This window comes from Ruditapes philippinarum, unplaced genomic scaffold (assembly GCF_026571515.1).
Source record: "Ruditapes philippinarum isolate M1 unplaced genomic scaffold, ASM2657151v2 ctg26364_1_1_1_1, whole genome shotgun sequence".
Classification (NCBI taxonomy): Eukaryota; Metazoa; Mollusca; class Bivalvia; order Venerida; family Veneridae; genus Ruditapes; species Ruditapes philippinarum.
In genome coordinates, this window is record NW_026865895.1 from 1 (window position 1) to 22,500 (window position 22,500).

General features: G+C 31.1%; 1 protein-coding gene across 1 annotated transcript; it reads right to left on the minus strand.

The window, feature by feature from the left end:
* Window positions 1-926: 926 nt before the first annotated feature.
* Window positions 927-15,820, minus strand: LOC132730686 (uncharacterized). Its single transcript, XM_060716664.1, has 13 exons — window positions 15,612-15,820; window positions 10,917-11,807; window positions 10,333-10,525; window positions 9,258-9,352; window positions 8,129-8,324; window positions 7,140-7,328; window positions 6,235-6,627; window positions 5,476-5,676; window positions 4,980-5,119; window positions 4,278-4,370; window positions 3,472-3,629; window positions 2,583-2,698; window positions 927-1,287 (listed from the first exon to the last, which is right to left on the minus strand). Exons 1-13 carry the CDS (start codon window positions 15,711-15,713, stop codon window positions 1,127-1,129), a joined length of 2,928 nt encoding a protein of 975 aa, XP_060572647.1. The 5' UTR covers window positions 15,714-15,820; the 3' UTR covers window positions 927-1,126.
* Window positions 15,821-22,500: the final 6,680 nt, after the last annotated feature.

Genomic DNA, 22,500 nt, shown 5'->3' on the forward strand with positions numbered 1-22,500 from the left:
TTATAAAGATGAAGGGAGACAATCAGTATATTTACAACGGTCATGGAAACTAAAGGGAGATAAACAGTGAGTAATCTTTAAAGAACTACACGTGTTTTATAAAGATGAAGGGAGACAATCAGTATATTTACAACGGTCATGGAAACTAAAGGGAGATAAACAGTGAGTAATCTTTAAATAACTACACGTGTTTTATAAAGATGGAGGGAGACAATCAGTATATATACAACGGTCATGGAAACTTGTCAATAATTATTATTCAAATAGTTTAATAGGGAGATAAACAGTGAGTAATCCTTAAGGACTAAATGTGTTTTATAAAGATTGAAGGGGGATAAATGGTATATATAGAATAATTATGGAAACTTGTCAATTATTGCTCTTCGAATAGTTAAAAGGGAGATAAACAGTGAGGAATACTATATTTAACTTCAACTTACCTAGATTTGTTTCGGATAACTAATTACTTTTTGTAGAATAAAAATAAATGGGATATGGTCTTTTGTTTTTATCATTTCAATGAGTGGAATTCTCTTATAAGACACTTTTATTATGTAATGAGGTTCTGATACGTGTACATTGTTGAGTATACAGCTGTTAAAGTTAAACCTTTATTGGACGAGACGCTACGAGTCAAACAAAATCGGTATGGTTCTTAAAATGTATAATTCACTCTATTTGACATAACCATTTCTTAGGAGAAAATTTATTAGATTAAAGTCAATTGTAATTTGTACAATATTAAAGATACAGTTACTTAAAGAACAATATAGATTTTAAATCGACCTTTTTGAAGTCAAGGTAAGATAAAGTACAATATGGATTTGATATGACTGTTTTGGATTTGGAAAATGAAAACGGAGCTAGATGGAGTGCAATATGCATTTGATATGGAATTTTGGACTCTAGAAATGAAAACAAGCAAATTGATAAGCTTGGATCCAATAATGAATTATATTGGAACATCACGTGGTGCAAATGCTGGAATGTCATTGGTTACATTTTATATGCCGCAAAATTTGTCCAAATCATTGCTAAAGAAGTCTTAAATGTATACATTTAAAACATATAATAGTTATAATTGCAAAGTTCAACAAAGCAGCAAGAAATAAGATGTCGTCTGTTTTTATTTACTAAGGAACTCTTCACTTCGGCACCCTGGCGGTGGATCCAAGTGATTTACAGTTATATAATTATTGTGACCATTTATACTATCTGTATCAGAATGTTTCCCTTCAACAGATGGTCTCTCGCTCAGGCATTCCGTGGGGGTAATGTATACGTCATCTACAAATATAACAAATATCTAGCTATAAACGAGAATTTCATCTTAAATATGACAGTTTGTCTCAAAATATAAACTTTCACATAACAAAAGATATATTTTACAACGGTTTGTAAACGTACATTTTACATTGGTTTATGAAATTGTTTCAAAATATCGATTTTCACATAATAAAAAACAAAACAACATTCAAAATATCAATTTTCACATAACAAAAAACAAAACAACATACAGATACATCAGTTGTGTATATCATTTTATCCAGATGCACATGATCGTGTTTGCATATTTGAGCCACGCCCTGACAAAACCAACATTATGGGTTTGCGACCAGCATGGATCCAGACCAGCCTGCGCATCCGGGCAGTCTGATCAGGGTCCATGCTGTTCGCTATCAGTTTCCCATCTTGTTATAGGGTTAGTAAGTGAACAGCATGGATCCTGATCAGACTGCGCGGATGCAAAGGCTGGTCTGGATCCATGCTGGTCGCAAACCCATTATGTTGGTTTTGTCATGGCGTTGCTCAAAATTTTGACTCAAACTTTGAAAGTTAATGATGATAATGACATGCTTATTTTACTAGATCAAAAAATTAAACCATATTAATTCTGTGATATCATAAGTGATGGTGGTGGGACATATGCCTAGAATACATGCAGCTTAATTATATCAGGTCAATTTGACTGATGGCACTCTATTTTCATACGTATTTTGATACTGATTTTTCTTTTAAAAAACTAAATATAGTCTATTCCAAATCAAATGAAGAAATAGTTTCTTTCAATAAATTTAATGATGCAAGTGTAAAATAATGTATGCGAGCCTTGGTTTACTTTAATTTTAATACTGTAGTAGCTATATAAACTAAGGACACTATAAAGGGCAATTAATTAAACACGAAGAACGGTGGTTACAGCTCTCTAAAGAATGAATAAAATGAACTTTTGAATGATGATAATAATGGAGCAATGATATTGGAATGGGGATGCTAAAATTATGCTGAAATATGATACAACATGTGTTTCTTAATACATAAGATTTAGTGTATCATTTTAACATACAATTTCAACGTAGCATTTTAACACCACATTTTAACTTATTGTTTTAAGATAACGTTTGGACAAAACATATTAACACAGCATTTCAACATAACATTTTAACATAACATTTCAACATAACATTTTAACATAACATTTTAACATAACATGTAACATAACATTATACATAACATTTTAAGATAACATTTTAACATAACATTTCAACATAACATTTAACATAACATTATAACAATCTTACTTGGTGTCTTGCGTTGCTTCCTCAAATTTAAAATGATAACAACAACAAGAATAATTATCACCACGATGAGAATTCCAACAAAGGCTCCCAACATAGCTACTGTATCAGTTCCATCTCTGCAGAAATCAGAAACAAAGTATTATTTAAAATAAAATTATACTAGAAATGTATTCAGAACGGACGCCCGATACGGCACAATAACAATGGAAATGTTCTAGGCCCGGTCCGATCAAATTTGAACGTAGCAGATGACATATAATGTAAAAAGGCACATACATATAAATATGAATAGACATGACCGAATGGTTACTGCCTCAAACATTTAATAAGATATTAATTAGTGAAATATTTTATGTCAGTATGTTTTTTTTTTTGTTTTTTTTTTTGTTGTTGTTTTTTGTGTGTGTACCATTAAATTTTGATGTATGTCTAGACCAATAAGATTTGTGAAAATTTTCATCTCCTCTCCTCGTTTTTTTACAGAATAATCATTTTTATTTTGTGCAAAATAACCCAAAAATGAAAAGCGTCACAACACTTTCCAGTAAAATCGGACTTAAATTCGCACAACAACTGATTTTTAAAGTAATTCAGAGCATATTTATTTATTATCGTTTGTAGATCATTCCATTTTATTCGATTCACATGATTTATGTAAGAATTCTAAAATTAATGTTTATGGGCCTTTTTACCTCAGTTGAGCTGCTTTTAACAGCATCATCAGAATGACCATACATACCTGAATACCGTTAATTTGTATATCACATTGATACATTATTGTATCTATTTACACTTCAAAAACTCTCATTAAAGTTTTGAGGATGTATTCTGTTAATTCTTTGATCTTAGGTACTTATGTGTTTGAAAAAGATAACAACAGTATAGTTACTCTGTAGTTGATGTTTCATTTTTCGGAGCAGGGTCTTTGCCTAAACATGAGAGGCATGCACCTTCACTCGGACATGAGGATCTGATAGGCTCATCTCTGGGGAATTCTATGTCCTCTAAAGTGATTCGAAGACCAGTGCTAGGGTTGTAACTTCCAACCTGAGCAAAAATATTCAAATCTGATTATGTACACACTAAGAAGACGTACAATTATTAACAAAACTCATTCTAAAGGCATAAGTCATTATGCCTCAGAAACATATAAATGTTTGCTTCTTTTGAAAGGGCAAACATGACTTTTATAATGTTTAAATGAAGGTTTAGAGAAATGTAATTGGCCTTTATAGTAAAATTCAGAAAAATATCAATTTTAAAAGAAATTAACCACGAAAATGTTCATATACTGAATGTATTGAAAGTTGATTCATTCATATATTTTTTTTCATTTACAGCTGTATCAATTGTTAATACATATATTTTATATCAACCAGTTTTCAAAGATTATGCCAACTCTTACATCTATTTATTTTCATTGTTGTTTTTTTTTAAATAAGATATCTGAATTAAACTGTAAAAGTTATACAGTGATTTTTCAGCTTTTACTGGCTGAGGAAGACCTTCCAATGTACCCTTTCCTGTAGAATTTGTATGAACAAGCGGGCACCAGAGTAGAACGACCGACCTCCCGTTCGACATTTTGGATAATGAAGCCGATGAGGGCAGTCGTCTTATTTACAAGCTTCAAATTTAGAGCAGTATCAAGAACAATAATAATTGAATTATCTCTACATATAAATAAAGAGGTACTTCAGTGTAAACTCTTTGCGTTCTATCAGTTTGTCCTGCTTGAATGTTGTAAATTTTATAGCCCATTAAACCGTCTCCTTTTTCATCAAAAATCTGAAAATATTGCAGCCAATTTGTTTTTTAGTTTGTTTATTACACAAATGTTATGACCTATTGTACATTATATCCGCCCTAAATCTGACGAATTATTTTTATACATTTACCAAGATTTGAAATAAGAACAGTTCATTCAAAGCTTTCGAGCGTTTTTTTCAATATTAAATTTCAAAAGAAAATGAACTACCAACAGTATAAAACATAGTCAAACTGCAAGTTTTGTAGTACTTTTTTCAAAAAAATCCGCAATAAATAATGCTTTTTGTTAGTTTTCTGTTTAAACCTGTGTCAACAATTAAAAAAGGCGGCCTTCTGTTTTTTTTGTCTCTTCAAAAAGTTTCAAATTTGAGTAATGTAACGATGAGGTATATTTTCTTATCCAAATTTATGGCTATTGAAGAAGTATTCTAACGTTCGATGCATTGTTCAATTATACAAGTTATAAACTTTCATTTTGTAATAAAAAAAATGTTTAACAACCTATCTGATTGTTTTCTGTGTCACGCATGGCACGGCTTGCAAATGGAATACAAAATAATATGTGTAGTGCATATTTAAAAAGTATTACAATGCATAGGTATGAATAACACCTAGTTCTATCCTCACCAAAATATCTCCAGTTCCATAAATGTTCATTTTGACAACCCTCATCACATTGAACAATTGTTTTGGATTGCTAACAAAGTCAGAGCAAAGTGTTCTGCTGGACGATGCACCACATTTGTCCCTGTAAAACATTGCCGCCCCTGACAAAGAAAGGGAAACGATTAAAGATAAACTTAATGTAGTCAAACTGTTTTAATAAATATTGTTGTTTTTTTCTGACTCTAGGTAAGTTGTCAAAATAGTCTAGCTCAAACGCGATATTATTGTAACTGTTTCTTTCGTGTCGTGCAATGGGTTAAATAAACAAGTCACAGGCACTGTATTATGAAAAATTGATATACAAAATTAAAAAAAAAGAATCGAATTCCTAATAGAAGACTGAAACAGAATAGAAGGAAAAATAGACGGAAAAGCCATCGACTTATATTTGTGTTTGAATTGGTTCAAAACTCAATGCATTTGATTTCAAATTATGGTACGCGTGGCCCTTAGCTACCTTTCAAGAATGCCGACATAGTCTTTGCAACGAATATGCACCATGGATCCGACACGAAATCGTTTTCATTTGTAGGCAAATCATCAGCGCTACACTCTTTCGGAAATGTTTTATCATAGCTCCAACTCATGTAGCATTCTTGTCTATTCTGTATGTAGTTTAATAGCCAAGGATTTGGAACATCAATGGAAGGTGTTTGATCTGAAGTAAATAATATAAGCACATTTGTTAACTAGCAATAATAAAACTAGTGGAAAAATAAGAGTTGAATGGATGCATAAATCGTTATGTTAAATTGTAAAGTCAGTTTTTACTAAGCAACTTCAATTTTGTTATATTTTTCTGGTCTTTCAGGATCATTGATACCGGCAAGAGTTTTAATAGTTAAGCTTTTTATTTTAGTTCAAAATTGTGAATATCGTATAAGGGATTACCGCTAAGAAGCAATAAAAATGAGAATCGTAGACTCGTTTCAAGTGTAAATGTACATGGGGAACAACGGAAATGTAAGAAAGAAAAGCTAAAAACAGGACCTGGCATGCAAAAAACAATCGAACTACACTAAATATTGACAGGTTTCGAAATGGAATTAAATGTTGCCAAATAGGAAGGAGTTAAGCAAACTCAAATTGAAAAATTGAAATGATATCAGCAGACAGACTTTAAATTATCTTGCTTGCATTCATCCGCAACATTTTTCTAAACCCTGAAATAAAATGAAAACCAGTTGGTATGCTTCTTGCATAATTTTCCCACTACCTTTGATATAGACTTCCAGTTCTCTGTCAGTATCCATTTCCACTGCTGTTATTATAGCCCCTTTGCTGATATCGTATTGTAACGCGTCTCTGTTCTTGCCCCAAGCTTCTGATCCAATAAACTGAAATTCACCTCTTGTCATTTCAGTGTTAACATCTCTCAAGAAATGACCAACAATGTGAGATCGTAAGAATATAATTACGAGTTTAGCGTGCGGTTTTCTTCGCATCATCTCATAATAACCGAAGTATGCATTCGTTTCCGCCTCTACGACTATTATTTCTTGTATGATACAAATCTTGTTGGCTTTTGCAACCTCTCGAACAGAGTCTCTCCCTCCGACACCATACCCACCTTCACTATACACAATCTGGATGTATTCCCCACCAAGCGCTGCAAAAATATGAAATATAAACCTAATGGTAACCTTTCAGAACGCAAAAGGGAGCAAAATTGAAAATGTTGCATGGCCAATCTAACCGGCTTATCTGGATAATTCCTTAACAAGTAAGAACAAATTTACTCCGCAAGTTATCGACTACTGATCGCATATGATGTCTGAACCAACAGTTCGAGACAAATAACTATCTGACTTAATTTTAATGTCCGAGCTCAAATGCGCTTGAGCGCATCATCGCTAAACATATAAAATTTGCATTGAATATTAAGTTTGGGAAATTTTATTATCTGTTTTTTATAAAATCCATATCCGTCAAGTATCACATATGGCTTCAATAATATTTCTCTCCAGATATTATTCTACAAAGAATACGATGAAACAAACTGTATACAAAAAGAAGATTTTAAAACTAATATATTTTTTCCCGCCAATTTTAGCTTTATACCATTTAATACGGACGGAATGAACCGAAATGTTCCGAAGATTTTCACGATTAAAACCTTACCTTTTACTATTTCTATCATTGCTTCAGCTTGTAAATTATCTGGCGAAATCATGCGCAAGAAATAAGGATACAGATGCTTGTCACTGAGTATGGGGTTCGTAGATGTGTAGCTTATTTGTACAAAGTTCAGTTTTGTTAATTGTGCAGCAGTAGGTTCACTAACTTCGGTCGCTTGACCACCAACATAACCTAAAACAAGACACGACAAAAGCGTCAATATAAAATGGCAAAAAAAGTAGCGATGTGATACTAATTTTTGATTCATTGAAAGTCTATGTTTGAAGAAAAGAAATTCCTCTGTAAATCAAACAAGATAAAAAAAATACATCGAGTCATTCCATTATAAAGAAATACAACTTTAACACTTCGCCTGCAGGCGGCAACTTAGGCCATAGAAGACCAAGATTGTGGTCTGCATTGCTCGTTATTCAGCCAGTACATATTTTGATTTTTGTACTTGAATGGTTTTGTCTATATTGAAAAAATCGACGTGTTCATTAAAATATTTAGCATGTAAATGGTTAATGAAAAGTGAAAATATATTGAAAGAAAAGGTACGAATTAGTACATACAAAAGAAATGTGCAAGACGCTGAAACTTTACATATTATTATCTCAGCAATGACTCGATCGGATTTAACTCATTACAGTGTTGGAGCGATACCTCCAGACACTTGCAGAAATCATGATCACAAAGTAGAAAAATATCACCTTTTTCGCCGATTCTTACATTTTTCATTAATATAAACAGAAATATGAACAGATAGATTACACATCTTAGAGTGCATTTCGGCGGGTGAAAAACAGTGATTGAAGCATTTAATTATTCAAGCGCATTGTCCGGTTTATACAGGAATACGGTATTTAGTAAGGTGTTCCAACACTTTTTTAGTCTTTCCATGTGGCTTACTACCGTGATCCGGAGTAAAGAATACCAACACCATCACCACCACCACTCTTCTCACTCGAATCGAGCTGTAACCAACTTACCAAGAATGCGGCCAGTCAAATCCAGGAATGTTCCATTTGGTAACTTTAGACCTTTTGAGTGAAGGTCAAGAATTTTTGACACTACTTCAAGTGCATTGTTACAACTGTTGATTACAATTAGTCCAACAGACTTTCCAGCAAACTTAGTCTTGTATGATGAATACCAGCTTTTAGTATGAAATTCTTTTAAACTGTACTGGAAAAAAAACAACAATGTTACTTATTTAATGTGGATAAAACGTGGTACAAACATGTGAAGGAAAAGATGCAGCAAAGTTCAAATTATTAACGTGTTATTTTTTTTAAAGCCCGTCAAATGTTTTTTGGGTTTGTTTTAATACAAATGTTTAGCATTTTAAATTTAGTTTACAATTAGTAAGAATTCAAATTATGGTAACTATTAGAATATAAAAAGTTACCTACATAATGATATACATATAAAAATAATTTTTACGATCAAAAATGTCTTTGCTACATTAGTTGAAGAATATGCTAGACCTTTCCGAGGGAGATGGTAAACAAAGTAAACACGACTTCAAAGATAATGTGCCCTAATGAATATGTCGATATTATCAGACAGTTGTAGATACCTACGAAGTCATTTAAAATTTATATTAAACGAACTAAAAATTCTACAAAATATATGTACAATATATCTATATATTGAAATTGATTCGTAGAAAATTGCAGAAACGGTTTGATTGAGTCTGTACATGATGGATTTTGAGAAAATGCAAAATCTCTCACGCCCCCTAGCACCGGCTTGAGCGGTACTAAATTTCAACACTTGAAAGTGTTAGAATCAATGATCCCGATGGACCAGAAAAAATATAACAACACTCAAGTGAAGTACGGAGCAACTTTTTACGGCTGCCAAACAGCAATTGGCACCTGCCGTTGTGAAGTATAACAATCTGGATAAAGTGTGATCACTCAGAAGCATTAATCACAACAAAATTGCAGACTCAAAGTTGTATTTTCACTCAGTGAGCTCCTGGGAATACATCATTTCTCGATCAATTCCAACGGTACAACTTATCATGGTATATAATTTGAAGAAATAAATATTATTAGCCGTAGAATAAGATAGTCATTGAATGAATGCGTTACAAATGTTTTTATTTCTTACTTCCATAGACAAATACATTTGGTATCCGTGCCTTGTTCTGACTGTACCACATCCAATGGGCCCGGGAATTGCTTTATTGTTAATAGATACGATTCCTGTAAAATAAACGAAAAAAAACAAGTTATTTTAAAGGGACTCGACTGAGATTTTGTTACGGAAATGAAAACTTTTTTTTTCGAGATTCGTGTTCCGTTTGATTGTCGTCTAGATCAATAACTTGTGATCATTCGCTCTCTCCGTTTTATAGAGTGCTTGTTGTAATTGTGAAAAATGACCCCAAAACTGAAAAGCTTTTCAACGCTTTCTAATTAATAGTATAGCACAAACATATTTTTTCAATTATTTCTAAGCATGTTGCATTCAGGATTGAGTAGAAAGCTTAAACTTGATATGAAACTCTCTCCTGTAAAATCGTTTAAACAAAATAGTTTTAGTAGCAACATAATATAACTTTTGTAATAACAGTTCATTGTACCTGCATTCTATAACTTTTATATGAGCCGTGTCACGACAAAACCAACATAGTGTGTTTGCGACCAGCATGGATCCAGATCAGCCTGCGCATCCGCGCAGTCTGATCAGGATCCATGCTGTTCGCTTACAAACTCTATAACAAATAGAGAAACTGATATCGAACAGCATGGATCCTGATCAGACTACGCGGATGCGCAGGCTGGTCTGGATCCATGCTGGTCGCAAACCCATTATGTTGGTTTTTGTCGTGGCACGGCTCATAATATATATATATATATATATATATATATATATATATATATTATATATATATATATATATATATATATATATTAACAAGAATACAATAAATAACTAAGTACTACACAAGAAATACATTGTAAGTTGTAAAGGACCATGAATATGAGCTGAGCATGTAAAATGTGCAAGATACAATGCCTATACGAAATTTCAATAATTTCTCTATATGTGTAAAAAGGCAGATAAATGGGCAAAAAAGAGATCAGAATTGCCCATTTAGGTGGTTATCTATATTAAATGTATTCAATACCAGTAATCAATGTTATATGAATATCTTCATTCACTCTTATATCAGTTTTACCTATGACATAGAAATCTCCTGGAATATGATAGTTTATTTCTGTAATATCGCTATCAATGCATTTATCACATCTGCTCCCAACAGGGCATTGTCCTCTCCTTATATTTGGGTAGCTTCTTTCTGTCCCATCAGATTTGTAATCCTTTATCTTGTCCGTGTCCAAATGCAGAACATCGTCCGATAGATATCCTACCTGATACCAATGAAAATTAACGACATATTTTTTTTTAAGTCATTGTCTAGCTTTTCATAAAAAATGTATAAATGCCAAGACATAAACTTGTGCAGTAGTAACGCAGAATCTATGCACATATTCGAAATTCGGTGTTAATATTTTGCACAATTCCTTAATTATTTTTGCATTTTTTCGCTTTGGGTTATACATGGTGTTTTAGAATATTAAGCAGGAAAGTATCTTACGCATCGTTTTGATTGGATAGTAAAGAAATGAGCTAGTCGCGTCTCCTAAAAATTTCACATAGTAACAAACTGTTTAGATTTTTAGCTTCAAATCATTTTATTGACTGGCATGCATTTTTTGATATTTTTTTTTCTGCTCCTAAAGAAGTATTGAAACATCCTACCTTAACGAATGCAAATTCGTCACCGTTATCTGGGTCTTTCCTAAAATTATACACCTCGTATTCCGTCTCGCCGTCTGCAAGTTGAATATTCGGGGTGTCTCTAGTAAACGAAGCATCAATACCGCCATATGACACGGATAGTCCATCCATAGCTTCAACAAGATGGTTTGGTTGGAAATATGATTTGAATTTCTCTTTGGTGTTGCAGTCTCCTTTGCAAACTGTATCGTTGAATTTTTCTATAGCTTTAATAAGTGTATGGACAGCAAACACGGAGTAGTGAACGTAGAACAGTTTCGAAGACAGTTTAGCTATTTGTTCTTTAGTCAATGCCTCACAGCTTGCGGATTCTATATCACAACCCGCGTATTGGAGAAATACGTCCTTTAAATAAGGGTTGTTGTCCACAGCAGCTAGCATGGCGGTTTTGTTTGAAAGCATTGACTCCCAATATCGTACAAACTCTGGTACTTCTAAGTTCTGCATAGCAATAGCAAGCGTGCCTTTTGTTTTCCCTAACAAATCACCCGAGTGGGAAAGAAACACGTCTGTATTGAGCTCTGATTCGGATAGTATAACTATCGGGGCGTCTTGCGTCGAAAGTTTTTCTAATATTTGCATGACTTGCTTAGTAATGACGTCAGTTCCGAAGAAGACGACACCTTCAATGCTGGGTGGGTCTAGCACATAATCGGATAGGATATTTCTTATTTCAGTGATGTCAACACGTCTGCTGTCGTCAATTTCTATTGCATTCATTTTAGACAAACATATGCCGTTCTTCTCGGCGGCTTGTTGCAACATATATGCACCAACTCGTCCGTACGTATCGTTGACATAAACAATTGCTATTCGGTTCCATTTGAGATCTAACAAAAGCTTTAATATAGTCTGAAAAGAAATTTATAAAAAAAAACTTTAATAAAAGAAAAGCATCTATAACAGTTTCCAGTCAGCTAAATAATCGATGGAAGAACCGAATCGAGACGTCTGCTAGTACATGTTTCCTTGCATCCTCCTACCTTGCAATTACATGTACATGTTGTTCGTTGTTGTTTTTGTTTTGTTGTTGTTTTTTTTTTTCTTTTGACGGGGGGGGTAAATTTTCTCTCTTTTTTTGACGAACTTTTTGTCTTTACAAATGTGCAAATTGACATAGGAAAAAACATCAGGATCAAGATTTTTGATGAATACATGAACTACCAAATGGCGTTTAATTCATATAAGCGACTTGCAAATACAATTACATCATAATTTTATTGGTGCGCGGAGCGAAAGTAGGCCTACGGCAAAGTGGTGACTTTAGTTCGTTTAGTCACGTCTATCTGGAAAGAACGAGTATCGAAACACGGGGCTATCTGGTTTGTATGAGGGAGTATATAGTCCCCGAGTTTAAATCAGTATGTTTTCATTTATGGGGGGGGGCTATGTTCTCTCGTACAAATTAGATAGCCTTATGTTTCGATACTCTTTCTATTACTTAGATACTAATAAGACAACGGTAAACATTTTAAACAGCTTTAGTCTCCCCTTTAACGCTCCATCGTTAACTATAACTTATTGATATTATAAATATTGAATTGAATTAACAAAACATTTTATAGCATAGAGAGGGTAGTCAGTCTTTTCAAATGTAATCAGTTATTTGATATACTAAACTTTTTAACTTCCTAAATGTGCATAAATTCGACATTCGTTTGTTTTGCATGCTTAATGTGGATACTTTGAATAATTTACAATAGATTTGTTATCTAATACCATAAATGTAAAATATGACTTTAGTTCGATATTGTTTCCGTATGTAAACTGATCTGTACAAGCCGTGTTAAACTAAAAAAATCTTTCAAGGGACCAAAGAAATGAATAAAGTACATTAACGTAAGACTTTATTGCATCTGAAGTGATATAAAGACTTATAATTCTGAAGTTTGTAGCTGAAACAAATGTAGTCATGCTTGAGTGTAAAACAAAGCCTTAAGGTCTATAACACTTTACTTTTCAGCACGCTCCCTGGCACCAGTACTGGTGTCATAAGAGGAAACATGGTTCTGATCCGATCTAACAATGGTCTTGGACCTTGGGCTGAAAGTCAGAGGCCCTTACCACTAGGCAACAACTGCCCGGAGCATACGTTAGGACCTTGCTACTTAAACTGAAATTAACAAAAACCTTTCCAGACGAAGTCTCAAATAGAAAAACTTTTTTTTTATTTTGTTGCTCAAACACCATTTATCGATTTATCACCGACTTATGGCTCCGATTGATTGATCGACTAAACTTTTTTGACTGATTCCCACTACCAAGCAAAACCGTTAAACTGACCTTAAAATGCTCACACATTGTATGCTTAAGACATGGTGGCAAACCTTCGACCAAAACAAACTTTATTAAAGACGTGTTGGGATAAATCATATTGAAAATGATGGGAATTTAATCACACTTTTTATAACAAAAAAAAACTCTTCCTGGCTCATATTTAGTAAAGGCAAAAGCTTCCTTGTAGCGCCATAAATTTTTAATTTCCAGAAAAAGACGAGCTTTTATTTCAATGAAAGCGATAGCTATGTTCAAAATATTTTACAATTTATTTTAGTTAAAAGCACAGAAAGACATTTTTTTAAACATTTTTTTCATGTGTTTATCTTATTTTCAAATCATGATTTTACAGCCTGTTTGACTATTACTACATGAAGAATGTATAGACAAAAGAATATAACATTATTTGTCATAAATGTAGCCCAATTGTAAACGAAGTAGTATTTTAACTTCCATACAAAATACTAAATCACTATAACTGTAGTAAAACTCCAAAGTATAAAAGATGGTTGAGCTATATAGGCAATTGGTAACCTTTTTGGAATTGTAAAAGGACACAGAAAATCAAAATTTCTAGAGAAATAAAAAGTAATATCATTTTTGGGGCTTCATGGGCCTTTAAGTCAAACAGACTAAATTTATAAAGTATGACAACTTTATTAGTACATGTATGTGAAAATGCTATGAGCACTTCCGCATTTTTTGTGCAGATTTTTATTGCGTTTTTGCGGGTTATTTTTCCTTTTCTTTTCTCTTTTTTTTATTTTTTTTTTTTTTTTTTGCCTGTTTGTTTTTTGTTGTTGCTGTTTTTTGTTGTTTTTTTTACAATTACAGATTTTAAGTTCCGTGTTCTTGTAAACACTTTATCTTTTTTACTATTTTTATAATTATTCGGATTATTATTACATTTCTAAATAATGAAAAACAATAGGAATAGTTTAAACCTTCCTCCATAATATATAGTGTAATACCCCTGAGCAGTTACCTTGAAGGGTTGAGACACCAGAATTGCAGGCCTGATAATATGAGATGACTAAATGAGTTCGAACTACTGGAGTCTATGCATCTCTTAGCTCAAGCAGGTGGGGTGATTTTGACCCCTGGTTTTGCTTTAAGTTTGAAACCCCTGGGCGGGTTTAAAGTCAATATCACTTTGCTGTATCGGGGCCATTTTCCCAAAAATTATTTGGTGCCCCGGGTAAAAAAAAAAACCAAAACAAAAAAATCAAATTTGTCATTTTGGGGCACCTCTTCCCAAAATTTTTAAGTTTCATGCAAACTTAAATAGATTCTTATTCTTCTTTTATTATGAAATTGTATAATTGCTTCATGGTGTCATGTTTGCAAGATCTCAGTGGAATATTGCATTGAAAATAGAAAATGCAAAATTTATCAACACTGCTGTTAAATTAAATAGAATGTACATGTGAACTCAATGAACCGGTGCGTTATGCATAAATTATAATCGCATTGATTGTTATAATGCTGAACAAAGACAATGTTAAAGTCTCTGTGCGGGGATTTCATTAATGGAAAAAACATGCAGTTACTGCCAAATAGATATTTAATAACAATACAAATATGTTTTTTCCTCCTTTGTAGCGCAATCCTAACTGTATGTGCAGTCAATACATTTAGGGACAATCTTAAGGAAAATCAATACAAATATTTCTTCCTGCATTCCAAATTGTCAACAGATTTTATTGATGTTTTATAAAACTTTTGTTAGGTTCTAAATGATAATATAGAATTTTCAAAATTGAGTAAGTCACGTGTGATGATTTACTGAATAGTCTGATAAAAGTGCATTGTAACATATATTCAAATTAATCAAAAAATTAAAAAGAAATTAATCCAATTTTATATTAATCGATACCCATTCACAAAAACCAACCCATTGTATTTTTTTTTTTTCCTCTTTTGCCCCAAATGATTTACATCAACCCTAAACCTGGTGTATTTTATGTGTGTGTTTTTTTTCTTTTCTCTTTTTTTTAAATGGACATGCCCAGCTTCTAATTTTTTAACTTTGCTTGAGGGGAAATTAAGATGGAAGTTTAAACATACTCAGTCAATAGTATAGAGCCTGGTCAGACTGCACGGACAAATGGTTATCATCTTCAGGATAAATATTTTAATATAAAGAGGTTTCTTTTTATGGGTGCTGATATGTACTCACTCAGAGTAATAATTAGTATGCTTCACTCTCGTAAACTTTTGAAATCAAATTTCATTTGTCTTCATCTCAAAGTGTAAAATATTACAAACAAAATATAGCAAACGAATAATTTCGCTTTGTGCCAACATTGACCCGTGCATATACTCTACAAATGTGTACCGGAAGTGCTTTTCAAATGACGTAGTATCTTACGTTCTTACCGTAATCTGAGCTCGATCTTCCACTGCCACTCTGTAAAAATTCGGATATTTAACTCTGTCATTAAGTTCTGTTGATGTAGCTGAAAACCCAATTTGCAACATCTGGTCTTTTGTCGTCTGCGACCCCAAAATTGAGGATACTACGTTAGTCTCGGAGCTATACTCAGGCCCGATAACTCCTGAAATTTGCCATTATTATCAAAAAAGCGGCGTTACAAAAGTGTAGTATTTATTAATGTATTTGTAGTTGGTTTCTTACCATGCTCTATTTAGACACGAAATTTCAATCATTTAATAGCAATTTCCTTGTATTTTTTTCTATCAAATCATTGAGAAATAAACTCATAATCATACAACGAGTCCATCATTTTCTTAGATACAACAATTCTATTTGTATGTAATATTGTACAAAAAGAAGCGCTACATTCGAATGGGCGACATTCCCCCGGGTGTTTTTGATCCTGTTGTCCTTGACATTTGACCTCGTGAATTTTGGGCCCGGGGTCTGGCGTTTTAGAACTCCCCAAAGGGTGCAAAAACCTGTGAATTTTGGAGGTTGAAGGGGGGGGGAAGGTTTCCCAAATTTTCTTTGGCCCATCCCCCAAGTTTTTGAAACAATAAACAGAGAGAAAAAAAAAAACAAAAAAAAAAAAACGACAAGTTTCAAAAGCCTTTCCCGATCCACCCTTTTAAATTTTGAAATTGGCATAAAAAAAATTTAGCCAAAATTCCTTTGGAAACAAAAAAATTAATTCTTTGTTACAAAAACAGGCCAAGGGAAAAAGGAAAAAAAGGTGAAAAGGCCGGAGTTTGCATTTGGAAAAAAGGGGCCCATTTTTCCAAGACCTTTTTAACCTGTACCGGATCGTTCCGTACCTTTTGGTTATGGGAAAATTTTAATTTTAAGGGTTTTTAAATACCCGGGGTTTAAGATTTTTTAATTTGTTTTTGGGAAAATCGGGTTAATAATTAAAAATAATATTTAAAAAAAACAATTTTAGGAAAAACGGTTTAAAAATTTTTTCCGTACTATTTGCCGTCGATGACGTCCTTTTAAACGATGAAATGAATATCCAAAAGCAGTTTCCCCCTGCTGCCCAAAGATTTTTCAAAATTTTTTTTTAAAACCGAAAACCCTCATTGAAGGGGGTAAAACCTTTTTTGGGCTTTTTAAATATTTCATTTTATTTTATTAAATTTTTTTTACACTTTGGCTTTTGGGAAATAAACGGTTGTTGTTTTTAATGTTTAGGGGGCGCTTCCAAAATTTCTAGCGGGCGGTTAAAATTTTTATTGAAAAAGAAATTTTTAAAAAAAAAATTTTTTATTTTTTTAAAGTTCCAAATTGGGAAAAGGTTTTAAACCCCGAAGAATTTAATTTCCTAATAATGTTGATTTAGCACTTTATCTGTTGTGCCAATTATCATAAAGTTATACACATAAATTGTCTGCACTATTAAGTTCTCTCTACTAGAATCGGTATACAAGTATTACCATAAAAGGAAATAATGAAATGTAATCCAGCGGCCCGGCAGGCAAATGACCATTTAATGGACTTAAATTATTCCTAGGCCAAAATTCAAACCAGCACCCCTGGAATACTAAATCCGATACTCCTCCCTATTGAGCTAAACTTGCTGGCATTTAGTAATAAATTCTATTCAATCAATAAATTTTCTATGTTAATGAATTAGCCAGGTTTTCGTATTCTGTAAAAGAAAGAGTACATTAGCTTCTATCAATATTAAAGAATTGACAATTAAATAAATAATGATATTCATTTCTACTTTAGCTAGTATTGCACAAGTTACACAGTCTGAATTAAATTATCTTCGCATATTACAAAATCTACCAGACTCAACAGAGATTATAATATAAAATCGGATAAAGTTAACAGCTAATTGAACAATGCATATAAATTTTCAGTTTTCTTTTTTAATTTTTATATGCAAATTATTTTTTTTAATTATTCATGTATTCATGGCTAATATTTGAACAGTGGCTGCCACAAAAAATTGTCTCAAAATAATGTAAACAATTTCTCTCTAAAACATTCTCACAAAGGGTAGTGATATAATAAAATACTTCCTTTTCTATACTTTCACGCAAACTCTTAAGTTTTACAACTGTTTCGATAATCTAAGATTAAGATTTTGTTTTTAAAAAAACTTGTTCTACTTCCTGTATTATACTAAAAGTTATTTACAACTCGTTATAAATCAAATGTCAAACAAAGTTACAAACAAACAGTTAAGTTATTATTGAAGTTCAGTTTAGAAAGACCATCAATGAAAATGGGGGTGGTTAAGGTCTAACTTCGAACCCACCGTCCTCTCATTCTTTGGGTTCGAATCCCGCAAGAGATTTGGGGGGTCCATGTTATGAGATCTTCCTCCAGACGGAAAGCTAGATAATGTCGCTGGAAAGCTAGAAATGTCGCCGTGTTAACTTTACCAATCATCAAAGAAAAATAACACTTATTATCTTAACTACCTTTTAAAATTAAGACATACCCGCAGTGGAAATATGGTGATAAATACTGAAAAAAACAAGTCATTAAATCGCACATACCATATAAATTTAACTACTTGAATCTTTTTACTTTTCCCAAAATCTTAAAACATTTTTTCTCAACTTTTAATTGTCTTGAAATATTTTTGGCTGCATCTATAGAGGCATGCAGCTTTAATAACTTACCAATTTGAAGTCCATCACTATTATTGGCATTGTATTGTTGTAGATACCACCTGACTGCCTCGATGGCAATAACTGATGACTCTTTTACATCCCCACATTGACCACCACTACCCACACCCTGTACTTCAAATATAGCTGAAAAATAACAATATGAATTAAAACTCGTAAAAACATTAAATACTCCAAAGGGATATAATTATTATAAATCAAAAAACTTTGTCACGGCTTACCTTTCTGACCATTGGCACTCGTGTGATAGAGTCAAACCTGTGGGCACAGACCAAAAGGAGAAACCAAATATGGTCTTTATAAAACAGTGGTTTTGAGTTTGAGGTAACTCAGATCTGTTCGATCAAAATGGGGATGTCGGAGAGATTGACTTTTATTTACAAGGTGGGGTTTATTCAGGCGTGGTTTCTAACACATGTTTTACTATTTTATTATAAACTCTTTCCGTCCTCGCTTTATATGCCTAAGTCACGTATTCAGGGATTTTTTCTGCCGTCCTTGATAGGAACCATTCCCGATTAAAATGTGTGTCAAAAGTCTGATCAAGATCTGTGATTCGTGGCTGGAAATTCAAAAATTTTTATCAATATTTGTTAAAAACATTTATTTAATCACGACAACAATCAGATATTGTTCAGAAGGCGTCCCACCCCCCCAAAAAAAAAATTTTTTTTTTTCCAAAAGGGGGGGGTTTTTCCCTTTTTTTTAAAAAGGGAAAAATTTCCCCTTTTTGGGGGGGGCCCCCCAAAACCCAAGGGGAAAGGGGAAAAAATTTTCCCCTTTTTCCCCCAAAAGGGGGAAAAAAAAAGGGGAAGGTTTTCCCCAAAAAAAACCCCAAAAATTTTAATTTTTTCCAAAAAATTTTTTTGGGGTTTTGGGAAACCCCTAAAAAAGGGGGGGGGGGCCCCCTTTGGGGGGTTCTTTTAAAAAAATTTTTTTGGGGGGAAAAAAAAAATTTTTTTTTTTAAAAATTTTTTGGGTTTTCCCTTTTTTTTGGGGCCTTTTTTTTTTAAAAAAAAGGGGGGGAAACCCCAATTTTTTTTTAAAAAATTTTTAAAAAACAAAAAAAAAAAAAAAAGAAAAAAAAAAAAAAAATTTTTTGGGGGGAAAAAAATTCCCTTAAATTTTTTTTTGCCAAAACCCCCCTTTTAAAAAAACCCAATTTTTTTTTTTTTTTTCCCCCCCCCCGGGCCGGGGAAAAAATTTTTTTTTTTTTTGGGTTTTCCCCCCCCCCCCCCCCCTTTTAAATTTTTTTTTTTGGAAATTTAAAAAAGGCCCCCCAAAAAAAATTTTTTTTGGCCCCCAAAAAAAAATTTTTTAAAAAAAACCCCAAATTTTTTAAAAAAATTTTTTAAATTTAAAAAAATTTTTTTTTTTTTTAAAAATTTTTTTTTTAAAAATTTTTAAAATTTAAATTTTTTTTTTTCCAAAAAAAATTTAAAAATTTTTTTTTAAAAAACCCCCCTTTTTTTTTAAAAAATTTTTTATTTTTTTGGGGGGGCCCCCTTTTTTTTTTTTCCAAAACCTTTTAAAAAAAAAATTTTTTTTAAATTTTTTAAAAAAAATTAAATTTTTAAAAATTTTTTTAAAAAAAAAAATTTTTGGAAAAAAAATTTTTTTTTTTGAAAAAATTTTTTTTAAAAAAAAAATTTTTTTGGGTTTTTTTAAAAAAACCCCCGTTTCCTTTTTTTTGGGGGTTAAAAAGGGGGCAATTTTTTTAAAAAAAAAAAAATTTTTGATTTCGGTTCCCGGGGGGTTTTTTTTTTGGGGAATTTTTTTTTGGGTTTTTTGGGGGGGAAAAAAAAAAAAATTTTTTGGGGGAAAAAAAAAATTTTTTTTTTTAATTTAAAAATTTTTTTTTTTGGGTTTTCCCCTTTTTAAAAAAAAAAAATTTTTTTTTTAAAAAAATTTTTTTAAAAAAGGCACCAAAATTTTTTTTTTTTTAAAAAAAAAAAAAATTTTTTTTTTTTTCCCCGGGGGGAAAAAAAAATTTAAAAACCCCCCGGCCCCCTTTAAAAATTTTTTTTTCCCCCCCAAAAAAAAAACCCTTTTTTTAAAAAAAAATAAAAACCCCTTTTTTTTAAAAAAAATTTTTTTTTTTAATTTTTTAAAAAAAATTTTTAAAAAAATTTTTTTCAAATTTTTTTTTGGGTTTTTCCCCCCAACCCAAAAAAAATTTTAAAAAATTTTCAAAAAACCCCCCCCCAAAAAATTTTTAGTTTTTTAAAAAAAAAATTTTTTTTTTTTTTTTGGGGGGGTTTTTTTTTTAAAAAAGGGAAAAAAAATTTAAAAAAATTTTTTTAAAAAGGAAATTTTTTTAAAAAAGTTTTTTTTTAAAAAAAAAAACCCAAAACCTTTTTCCAAAAAAAAAAAAATTTTTTTTTTTTTAAAAAAAAATTTTTTTTAAAAAATTTTTTAAAAAAAAAAAGGGTTTTTTTTTAAAAAAAAATTTTTTAAAAAATTTTTTAAAAAAAACCCCCTTTTTTTTTCCCAAAAACCCCCTTTTTTTTTTAAAAAAGTCCCCCTTTTTTAAAAAAAAAAAAGGGGGGAAAAAAAATTTAAAACCCTTTTTCCCTTTTTTTTTTAAAAAAATTTGGGCCTTTTTTAAAAAGGGTTTTAAAGGGCTTTAAAAATTTTTAAACCCGGGTTTCCCCTTTTTAAAAAAAAATTTTTTTTTTTTAAAAAAAATTTTTTTTTTTGGTTTTTTTAAAAAAATTTTTTTTTTTTTTTTGGAAAAATTTTTTTTAAAAAAAACCTTTTTTTTTTTTTTTTTTAAAAAAAAATTTTTTTAATTTTTTAAATTTTTTAAAAAAAAAAAAAATTTTTTTTTTTTTGGAAAAAAAGCACCTTTAAAAAAAAAAAACCCCCCCCCAAAAAATAAAACCAATTTTTGGGGAACCCTTTTTAAAATTTTTTTTTTTAAATTTTAAAAAAAAAAAAACCCCCAAAACTTTTTTTAAAATTTAAAATTTTTTGGTTTAAAGGGGAAAAAAAATTTTTTTAAAGGGGGGTTTTTGGGGGGAAAAATTTTTTTTTCCAAAAAAAAAAAAAGGGGGTTTTTTTTTTTAAAAAAATAACCAAAAGGGGTTTAAAAATTTTTTAAAATTTTTTTTTTTTCCAAAAAAAAAATAAAAAATTTTTTTTTTTCCCAAAAAGGAAAAAAAAAAAATAAAAAAAACCCAAAAAAGGGGAAAAAATTTTTTTTTGCCCAAAAATTTTTTCCCCCCTTTTTTTAAAAAAAAAAATTTTCCCCGAAAAAAATTTTTTTTTTAAAAAAAAAAATTTTTTTAAAACCCCCCCCTTTTTTAAAAATTTGGGGCCGGTTTTCCCAAAAAAAAAAAATTTTTTTTTTTAAAAAAAAAAAAAATTTTAAATTTTTTTTAAAAAATTTTTTAAAAAAAAAATTTTAAAATTTTTTCCAAAAAAAAAACCGGGAAAAAACCGGGAAAAAAAAAAATTTTAAAACCCCAAAAAAAAAAATTTTTTTCCCGGGCCCCCCCTTTAAAAAAAGGGGAAAAAAAAATTTTTTTTTTTTTTTTAAAATTTTTTTAAAAATTTAAAAAAACCAAATTAAAATTAAAAAAGGGGGGGTTTTAAAAAAATTTTTAAAATTTTTTTTTAAAAACCCAAAAAAAAAAGGGAAATTTTTTTTAAAAAAAATTTTAAAAAAAAGGGGGGGATTTTTTGAAAAGGGAAAAAAAAAAAATTTTTTAAAAAAATTTTTTTTTTCCCCTTTTTTAAATTAAAAAAAATTTTTTTTTTCCCCCCCCCCCCCAAAAATTTAAAATTGGGTTTTTAAAAAAACCCTTTTTTTTGGGTTTTTTTTAAAAAATTTTTTTTCCTTTTTTCCCAAGGCCAAAAAAAATTTTTCCCTTTTTTTCCCCAAAATTTTCCCCTTGGGAAAATTTAAAATTTTTTTTTTTTTTTTTTTTTAAAAAAACCCCCAAAATTTGGGGCCCTTTTTTCCCGGGTTTTTTTAAAAAAACCCTTTGGGATCCAAAGGATCGTCTGCACTCATTTGCAAGAAATAGAATAAAAATGTTGTTCTATTTCACTAAGACACTAACACCCTCTCATGATAGATTTTTAATATTTTGTTTTATCACACTCCCGTACCAATTTTGCGACTCCGTAAATATGGTATTGCACGACCGTGCATATATTTTGACGTGACGTCATTAGC